Here is an 11043-nt window from a genome sequence, read left to right as displayed (position 1 = left end):
GTAAATGTTTATTCTTAATAAATGTAAATTTCATAATAAAATGAATTGATATGATTAAAGTTTATACGAGCTTACTAAGCATTCATTACTTATTTATTTGGTTTTCTTTACTTTTCAGATTATGGGAAGCTCGATTGGGTTGGAAGCTTGTCGAAGTTATATCACACTATCCATATTCTATTGGTACTTTCGAATGTTTTGATTTGGTTATAATGACATGTATAGGTATTTTGTTTAATGTTGGCCTATATGTAATTTGTTAAGATTTGCCACTTATTTTGGCTTGTTTTGGATGCCTAATTATGACTTGTTGATATGTATAAAATTGATTGTATGTTGACACAAAATTGGGCAAGAAATATGGTTTATAAAATGACTTATTTTCATCCATATGGGCAGAGACACGGGTGTGTGTCTCAACCGTGTGTGACACACAGTCAAGTGACACGGTCATGTGTCCCTTGTATCTTTTAAGAATGTAAGTGAGTATGCTCACACGGCCTAGCACACGGGCATGTGACTTGGCCGTGTGACCCAAGTTAGTATACTCACACAGGCACGGGCACAGACACGGGCTGAGACACAGTTGTGCGTCCCTATTTCAAATGCCCACACGGCCTAAGACACGGGCGTGTCTCTTGGTCGTGTGGGTCACACGGCGGTCGTGTGATCCCTACAGTTTTGAAAATTTTAAATGTTTCTAAAATTTTTTTGAGTTTCTGATTTAGTCCCGATTTGTTTCTAATGTGTAATTTGGGCTTTGAGGGCTCGTATAAGGGACAATATATATGATTTTAATTGATTTTTGACATGAATACTATTTCATATGTAATGTTTGCATTTTCAGTTTGTTTGATTTGTAAACTTCTGTAACGCCCCAAATTTTTGGGAATTCTGAAAAAAAAAGTTTGTAAAATTAAAAATTCTGTGTTCTGCTTGTTAAGTGTAGGTTTAATTGTGATAGTGGGCCTCTAGAAGGCCTAAGCTTAGGATAACCCGATAGTTTTAATTAATTTTAATTCCATAAGAGAAAGGGGTTCTGGTAAATTGGGCTTTGAGGAATTAATTGTGTAAAATAGATCACAAGGAAGCAAGTGGTGAAGTGGCATGTGACACCACAGGGAAGGCTATAAGTGGCGTGTGGAAGCTAGGGAGGACCCAGGTTCAAGTCACATTGATAGCAAAACAAGGGATTAATTTTTTTATGAACAGAAAAGGTAGGTAATGGAAATGAAGTGAAAGACTGTTGACAAGAGTTTGAGTTGCTCAGGAGATGGAGCAAGGAGGGGATAAGGGAGAGAAATTAGGAGCTGATTAGGGAAAGATGTGTTGGCTGAATGTTGGACTCTTAAAGAGCAAGAGGTGGGTAGTTGGTGCCGTTTCCTGACTTTTCTCCTCATATTTTCTTTTCTCCTCTCCTCATCAACCTTTTTTCTTCATCTCTTTTCCTCAATTGCCGAACCTTCTTACCATCTTGTTCATCTCCATTTTTCCCTTCAACCGTTTCAAAACCTTCATAGCCTGTAGCCATAAAAAGCTGAAATCCCGAAAGCTTGATTCTTTTTGTGCCGATTTCTTATAACCAAAACCATATCTCTTCTCTTCATCATTTGTGGCCGATTCACCAGCCCTCTAAAACCTCAAGTTTTGACGACAAGACCATAGCAAAACCCTCTCGTTTTACCTTTCTAAACACAAGTTGCAAAAAGCCGAAAACCCCACATTAAAAGGGACTTGGCCAAATACTGGAGTCACTGAAAGCTCGACTTTTGTTATCATCTGAGGGCTTAGATCAACATCGGGATTGAGTGGGAAACTCATTGGAATCATTCACTAAGGAATCGGTGGTATGTCTTCTCCAAAACTTAGTATTCTTACATATTTTAGGAAAAGCCGAAATCCCTAAAAGTTAGGGAGGTTGTCGATTTGGACTTGTAACCCTGAGGGGTCGTAATAACTATTTTGTTTTGGTAATAGCGTGATTTAGAGGCGGTTGATCAAGGGCTTGGACAGGTGGAACGATCGGATCATTGGAGTTAACCATCTTTCGGCAGTAAGGTAAGAGCAATAAGGGTGTTAGGCATGTTTGGCCGAATGTGGTAGGGGACTATATACTCAATCTTATTTCGATATTTGGAGTAATATTAAGTGATTCAATTGTAGGCAGTTCGTGTGTAGATCTCGTCGAGGAAATCCCAAAAACAGGTGTGTAACTGACACCCTCTCATAGGCTAGATCGGCAAAAGCCGAAAAGCCGAAATGTCGAAAAGTCGGTATTTTGGGCACTTGCGAGTGTGCGAATGCTCGTAAGACGTATGGGTAATTATTACTGGTAATCGAAAGTGATAAAACTGCAGTATGCGCGATTTCGTACGTTTTGATATTTTGGGCTTAATGGGCCAAAACTGGGTTAATGGGCCAACGGGCCCAATTCGGTAAGAACACTCGGTAAGTGTTTCTGGCTAAACGTAATGGCTACGATATGCATGAAAACCTTAGAAATAGTTAGATGTACTAGAGTACCCCTATGTATGCAAAATTACCATTATACCCCTATGTATGCAAAATGACCTCTATACCCCTAGGGTTAATTTTGTCTGAAAAGCATGATGAATTAAATCTGTATGATGTATGCCATGAATGTATATCATTGCATGGGGACATGGGTTATATTATGGAGGAAGCGTCTGGTGGCTATGCCACAAATTATCTGATCGGTGGCCTACCACGTATATTCATTACGGTGGCACCGCCACAAAATATCAGATCTGGTGACTCTGTCACATTTTACGTATCTGGCGACCATCTGCATATTTCGTGGATGTAGCGGTTGGGTGGGTCGAGTAGTCTCCCACATGGCGAAAGGATGGTATGGGGTGTATGTGGTTGGATATGGTTGGGTTTCGCATAAGCATGATATATCTGTTTTGGTGCATTACGGGCCTATGGGCTTTATTCGATATCATTGCAGTGAGGCCAACTTATTCTCTCGTGGTTTGAACCGATTTAGGCTATGGTTGGGTTGAATTACACCGAGTTTCCCAAAACTCACCCCTTATTTTCATCTTCGCAGTAATCCTCATCCATAGTGGGCTTGGAGTGTGAGGATTGGATCGCCACATGTTTCTCTGAACTGGTTTCTTTACGTGAACTGGACGTCCTTTTAATTTCATTTATGGTTTTGGGTTTTAAGTGTAATAAGGCCGCTTAATTATTTTTATGGTTTTGTTTTACTTTTATTATTTTATTTTATTATGATGAAAAAAACTATGATAACTAAGGAAAATGGGTTAGCTTTAGGACGCGTTTCCAAAAACATTAAGTGATTTCAAAATAACTCGATTACAAGTAAGACTTCCGCTAAGCAAACGTTTTCAAACTTAATCATGTTATTAAGATGGACTTAACCAAATGGTTTTCTCACAATTATACGACATGTTAGAGTGTGGCAATGGCGGTGTGCATGTCTAGGATTGGATCCGAAGGAGCTTGGTACTTAAGCGGTCAAGCAGACTCACCTCCTCTTTTTCGGTTTCCTACCGGTGCATGACTCCCATTCACTTTAACCTATATTAAAAGTATCTTTTACATCACCAATAAGGTTTTCCAAACAAAGTAATCGGAATGTTTTATGCGCATCAATGTGGCTGCTGGATCCGATCATAATGTCTAGGCCGGGTTTGGGGTGTTACAACCGGTAATGTTTCGTAACCCTATTACTGCGATAGATTTGGGTTAAGGGTGTTACAAATAATCGAGAATTAATTTATAGTTTTTCAAATTATAATGAATTAATTAATTAATTGAAGTTTGAAAATAGAATTAAATTAATTGGTCATTGTCAATCCGTTAAATATAGAAAAATTAAATATATTTTTATAAATTCTTTTACGGTAAAGTTGCCATGATTTTAACGGATCAAAATCGAGTTGTGAAAATTATATAATTAAAAATTAATTAATTAAAATTAATTTATAATGTTTATTGTGGAAAATAAAAAATCATGTATTGGGTTGGATTGAATTATAAAATGTTGAGTTAAAAAGTCTAGGAATAATTTATAGTTGGACTTAATATAAGAGAGCCCCGAATCCCAATCATAATACTTATTAGGGGAAGCACACTCTATTAGACTCTCTCTATATTAGTTCAACTAGGAAGTTATTTTTCTGTTAAATAGACTTTAATTTTGAGATATTATGATTCTGTCTGAAAGTAGTGAGAATTTATTTCTAAATATAAATTTTATTTTCCCAAATAACAATTCTATGGATTTTTAGTAATGGATATTTTTTCTTGCCCATTGAAAGTAAACTAAATAATTTCTTATTCTTTATTTGATTCAAATTCGTTCGAGCCCACACTCGAAGCAGTTCATGATACGAATTATTTGGTTGAAAGCCGAGAATGACAAGAATTAATCTAATCGAAAAGCACAGGTATGATTTTAAGAAAAAATTATTGCTATAAATATAAAAAACCAACTTAGTTTTCAAACTCTTAATTTTTCGTTGGATAAAAAAACCGTTTTTGGACCAATTTTTTCCCAACATCTTAAACGTAACCTCTATATATATATATTTTCAAATCTCACCATATAACTAGAAAAAAATTCTTGATATGTAAAAATTCGAGCTAATTATGTGATTATATAATAATTAATTTTGATTAAAATTCATATTTATTACTAATCATAATTGTTGGTTTTTAGTTAATAAACATTAAAATTTAAGATACTAAGTAGTGCTAATAAGAATGGATTTTGAAAAATGTAGTGTATGCTAAATGTAAATTGAACTTTTAAAAATTTCAGGCATTATTTAACAAGTAGTGTGATATTGTTTTGATACATCAATATTGATACGTACCAAAAATAAATACATCCACCAACCATCTAAAAGCTATGGATTAAATACATACATATATTATCTCTCCAAAATTAATAGTGTTCCACACACTGCAAATACACTTACCAAACAATAACCATACAATTTATTAGAGAGAGAACTCAATTCTACTTCTACAAAGAGGAAAGAGACACTGCTCATTAAACCCACCACTTGATGTCCAATCATAATAAACACGATAAGTAATAAAAGAATACTACTAAAACAGCTCTCCCAGCGCTTTACTCTGCTCTAGATTGGCCAGCCCGAGAAGACAAGATGATGCCCACGATAAGGCCGTAAAGAGCCAAAGCTTCAGCAAAGATGAGGATAAGGATCATTCCAACAAAAAGTTTTGGCTGCTGTGCATTAGCTCTGCAATACCAAATCATACACACATATTCCACACAAATTAATTGGAAGTACAGGTTCGATTTCATCAATCATTCAAAATGTTTTCCAGGATAGCAGCAATAGATCAACAGAATCACATAAGCTCATATCTAACTGAATAAATGGAACCGGATCATTGTATTATGTCAACACATTATCAGTTTATCATTAATTTTCTTATAACTCAACACACTCTCAGAAACTATAACTTCGATCAGATTTCATAAAGGAAAATTTCCAGACCCAGAAATGCATCATTCTAGTAAAAGGCATGACTAGAATTGAGGGCAGCACAGTTGTCTGTGAAGCACGGACAGTTTTTCTAGGACAGCATCCATGTCTTGGACATGTCTGGCATGGACATGACTCTGGAACAGCAAACTACGTGTAGGACATGGGAGGACGCATCAAAAAATAAAAATAAACATGGTCAAAACAAGGTCAAGACTCAGCCAGACATGTCCGAACACGCAATCATTTCATTCCTTTATAATAAAGTTAATGCTTTGACATTCAAAAAAAATTCTAAAAAATCAGAAGCTATTTGCATGTTAATGTGTAATTTATAAGTATTATATTTACATTTTTATCATATATTATCATACTCAAACATTTATTTAATTTTTTTGCTATTCTCCTGCCATACCATTTCCTAACTTCTAGAAAACTCACGTATCACCATGTCTATGCCGTACGCATTGCGTGTCTATGTCGATGCTTTCTATAAAGATATTAAACCAAATACGGGAGGCGCATCATGCTAGTAAACTATACAAAGACATTAAGCAACCATTAAAGACATAAATCAATATTTACACGGCCAACTACTTCAAGTGTCAATCAACAATAGCATTGTCATAAGTCAGTTAAAACATAGGGGTTAAAAGCAGCATACCTGACACCAGCATCACCAACAATTCCGATTGCCATTCCAGCTGAAAGCCCAGCAAGTCCACAAGCAAGACCAGAGGAAAGATGGGCATAACCATCAAAAAGATAATACGATTTGGCCTTTGGATTGATGCCAGTACTAATAATAACAGCAATAATCAACCCATAAATACCCAAAACACCAGCCATAACAACTGGAACAATGGATTTCATCACCAACTCAGGCCTCATCACACCCATTGAAGCCACACCCACACCGCTCTTAGCCGTCCCGTATGCAGCTCCCATACCTAGATTCACAAATTAATTTCGTTTTTCAATTTAAACCATGCTGAGTTTACTTGAATGCAATCCATACCTAAATTCACACACTCTCTCTCTTTTTAATTTAGACAAATTTTCAGTTTATTTAAATGCGATTCATATAAAAATTCACAAATTAATTTTTTTTTTCAACTTTAAACCTGCAGTGCAGAGTATATTTGGATGCAAAATTCTTATTAGATCCACATCTAAAGAACTCTAGTTTACGTGAATTGTCGTTTAATTCCAATAAAAACTAAATCTTCGAAGTATCAAATTATCTCAGCTGAATCAAAGTAAATTTATTTCAGAATTATTCATATCTCACCATCAAAGATCCATATCAATCCATATCATAAGCCATCAAATGTATACACCAATTTACAATAAAAACCAAAGAAATCATTTTTTTTCAATTAGTTCGTTTAATAACGACACAAGGAACTAGTAATACGATCATCAATTCTCCATCAGACGACCAAAAAATCGAAATCACGATTGATCTAATAATTAAAGAAAAGATAAGATAAATTTAAAAGGGAGGAAAGGTAAGGAGTGATTACAGGAGAAGACGAGAGCGGCGGCGGCGCCGAGGAAGCCGAAGAAGGGAGCCGTTTCATCGCCGCTGAAAGTAGTAGACATGGTGAATTTAGTGGATCTGAGACGAGGTGTTTTAGATCTGAGGTAAACGTAGTTGATAGTTGCTTTGTTTCCAGAGAATTTTTTTTTTATTCACAATCTGGTTTGAGAAAATAAAAATATCAGACACCGAATTTTTATAGTCCCAACTCCCAACGGGCTTCGTTGCTCAGGTTGTCTTTTTTTTTTTTTTTCCTGATAATCGAATTTTGTCCATTTTAAATTTCCATTTGTTTTATTTTTTTATTGAAAAAATTAATAAGAAACATTTTTATTTGTAACATTTTTTAAAAGATAAAATAAGAGGGAAATAGTAGTTCATATATTAAATTGAGATAAAATTTAAACACCAAAATAAATAAATAAATAAAATTTGAATGTGTTGAATGACAAATTGTTACTTAAAACTTTCTTCTTTCTCAGTTAATGGGCTAAATGGCCCAAATTAAATCATTGGGCCAAAGCTTTTTCTTTATATATATGTTATTATTCGCTAACTGCCACGCTGATAAGAAATATGCTTAATTCACAGTTTGCCTCCTAAAGTATTTTCATTTTCCCACTTTAGTACTTAAATTTTTGTCCCAATTTGATATCTAAATAATCACTTTTGAATTTAGTACTTAAAGTATGCCTCCGTTATATTTTTTAGTTTATTTTTTGAAACACGTTAGAAAAATTCGATAGTCAATCACCAAGTGCCATGTGATAATTTTATGTAAAAAATAAATGTTTTCTTTTATTAAATGTATATACACATTAAAAATATATGAAAAATATAGAAAATATAGAAAAAATTATAAATTATAAAATTAAAATTAAAAAAGATAACTAAAAAGAAATTAGTTGAAATTAATAATATTATTACAAAAATGTAAGAGAATTGTAAAAAATATAAAAAAATTGTAAAATTATTTCTAAAAAGTTTAAAATATTTTTTATAAAATTTTAAAAGTTATTTAAAATTCAAGGTTTTTTTCAATTACTTGAAATTTAAATATATTTTTAATTTTATAACAAATTTCAATTTTATATATTATTTTAAATTTTAAAATCTATAATTATATATTTTAGAATTTTATAAAAAATTAAAATTTTTAAATTTTTATATATTATATATTATTTTTTACATTTTTAATTAATATAATATATATAATATTAAAAATAAAAATAGCACATGGCGTATTCTAATAACACCACATGGCAAGTCAATGCCGACCAATAGTCAAATAGTACTGGTCAACGGTTGGTCAAAGTCAATAGTATTTTTAATATTTAAATATTTAATATTATAATTTCTTATTTTAATTTAATTTTAATACTTTTATTTTAAATCTAATTGTCACGTGGCATTTTCATTGGCCAAAAAAGCCATGTGGTATTTTTCCATTGGCCAAAGTGGCCTAATATATATTTTTTAACAGCAATTACAAAAGGGACCAAAAATAGAGAAAATTGATACTTTAGGTACTAAATTGAGATAAAAAAAGTTTAGGTACCAAAATGGAAAAATGAGTATACTTCAAGGATTAAGCCGTGAATTAAGCCTAAAAATAATTGAATTTGAATCAAACATATGTGTGGAATGTGTTTGATAAAGGCCTGTTTGTGAAATTTAAAGATTTTATAAATTGTGTATGAAATAATTACAGAGGAGTTAGTATTTATATAGTGTTATTAGAAAATTTTAATTTGACAAGTAAAATTAAAAATTAACATATCTACACTTTTTAATTTTTGATATGTTTTTAGTTTTTTCTATATCTTAAATGAAACATGTGTTACTCTTAAAACCTTTTTAGTGGAGTTAAAAAACTCTAATGGTAATGTAGTAAATGGATTTCCTTTTAAGATATGAATTTGTTGTATAACTATAAATTCAAATAAAATAACATTTATTTCCGAAATACTTGATATTACTCGAAGTGAAATTTTCTTTAAATAATTAAAATATAAATTAACCCCTTAATCAATAATTAATAATTAATCAACTCTTGTTGAACTATTAAGTGATGACATGGAGGTTAACATCGATACTGTGGCAATTAATATGGAATTTGACAAGAAAAATGTTAACATCAAGGGTTTATTTAATTTTTTAATTATTAAAAGCTTAAAAATTATAACAAATTTAGAAAATTTTAAAATTATAGAAATACTATAGAACTATTAAAATATCACTAAAATATGAAAGAATTAGAAAAATATTATTAAAATTATAAAAAAATCATATAATTTATTAAATATTATAAATGTAACTCTTAAACCCGGTCTAGACGTTAGGCTGAATTTGAAATATTACATTGGCTACCGAAATGGCCTAGTAAAATTATCAAAGTTTTTAAAATAGTTCCTTTTTAATTAGTCGTTTATCTTAGTAGAAAAACTTAGTATGTTGTTTCTTTTCCATTAAAAGACACAAGTTTCAAAAATCGATTGATTTTAACGTTTTCCTTGTAATAGTGACTACTTTGAAAACTTAGTTGTTTTTCAATTTGTATACTTTTCAAAAAACCCATTTACATGACATCGTAGCGAAAAAATGATATTATGTTATAGTTTTAATTTTAAAACCAAATTCCATGCATCTTTAATTAAATTTGAAATTTCATTAACCTAACCAACCTATTTGTCATGCATGCCAAAATTAATCGAAAATCTAAGTCTTATGCAACAGTTCAAACAAAAAAATAAAGTTCTCAAATAAAAAAAATATAAATAATAAGACTAAAATAATTTTTAAAAAAATTTTAGACGAGCCCTCCGAATGTTGAGTCCACGTCCTAACCTTATGAGTTATCTGAAAAAAAAAGGAATTAAGGGGGATGAGCTTAATAAGCTCAATGCGAGTCTAATCACAAGAAAATCAATGCAAAATAGTAGATAAGGCATACATAATAACAGTTCCCAATACATTCTCAATCATATAGCAAAGTAGAATTCAACAATTCACTTGAGCATGCTTATGAATGTTAATGCAATACAAGTGTAACAGAAAAGTTCCTACCCATACTCCATTACACTCCATAGTAAGAGTTTCCTTGAACTCTTCCATCCTAACACTTCGTTTTATGGATGAACCACCAGTAATGTGCAAATAAACTACAAGTAAAATTTTTTTTGGATGAACCATCAATGATTTAGATAAAAAGTTTGCACACAAGTTGCCAATCAGTTTTGGATGAACCATCAGTAATTTGCAGATAAACTGCCAGTAAAAATTGTGGATGTTAAAAAATTATTTTAATATTATTTTTGGTGTTTACAGCATGCTATTTGATATGTGTGAAAATTTCGTGAACTAATTTTATCGTTTAATTGCTCAATTTGAGAAAAATGACTAAATCGCGTAAAATGGAAAAGTTGCATTCTACTTGCTAAAGGTGTCAGATAACCTTGGATTTTAGATATGATGGCCTTAAATGGTAATTAGACCATTTTAAATGCTAGTGGACTTATATGGACATTAAATGGATAATAGTAAATGATTTATAATACGGTTAGTTTAGTACTTTGGTTAATAAGGTTAATATTAATAAAACAAAGCATAAAATTTTTCTTTTATCATCTTCCTTGGCTGATTATTAAGATAAGAAAAGCCAAAGCTTTAGGTTTCCATTCGGCTAGGCTATTTCAAGTAATTAAGGTATGGTTTTTGATTCCTTTTTAATGATTTTTACGTTTTTAAGATTGTTGCTTTGTATTCTAGCTAGCTCGTACCTTAGATTTCGAAACTGCTAAAGATTTAACATGTTGATATTGTTGAATGCTTGAGTAATTTAATTATTGATGATAGATTATGAAGGTTTATTGATAGATTTAATAGTTTTGTAAAGTGATTTTTGACAAAAATGTCAAATAATAATTAATTTGTAAAAATGTAAAATGTGGTGGTTAAAAGTGTAAATAAATTGAAAATATGGGCTGCTAG

At 31.6% G+C, this 11043-nt stretch overlaps 1 protein-coding gene across 1 annotated transcript; it reads right to left on the bottom strand.

Moving 5' to 3' along the window:
* Positions 1-4798: 4798 nt before the first annotated feature.
* LOC108464617 (V-type proton ATPase 16 kDa proteolipid subunit-like) lies at positions 4799-7321 on the bottom strand. The gene is made up of 3 exons (XM_017764985.2): positions 7037-7321; positions 6175-6460; positions 4799-5261 (listed from the first exon to the last, which is right to left on the bottom strand). The coding sequence occupies exons 1-3, from the start codon at positions 7113-7115 to the stop codon at positions 5129-5131; spliced, it is 498 nt and encodes a 165-aa protein (XP_017620474.1). The 5' UTR covers positions 7116-7321; the 3' UTR covers positions 4799-5128.
* Between the last annotated feature and the right edge of the window lie 3722 nt (positions 7322-11043).

The sequence above is a fragment of the Gossypium arboreum genome, chromosome 13, assembly GCF_025698485.1.
Source record: "Gossypium arboreum isolate Shixiya-1 chromosome 13, ASM2569848v2, whole genome shotgun sequence".
NCBI classification, from domain to species: Eukaryota; Viridiplantae; Streptophyta; class Magnoliopsida; order Malvales; family Malvaceae; genus Gossypium; species Gossypium arboreum.
The sequence above is the reverse complement of the archived record's forward strand: the minus strand, read 5'-3'. Positions and strand labels throughout refer to the sequence as shown.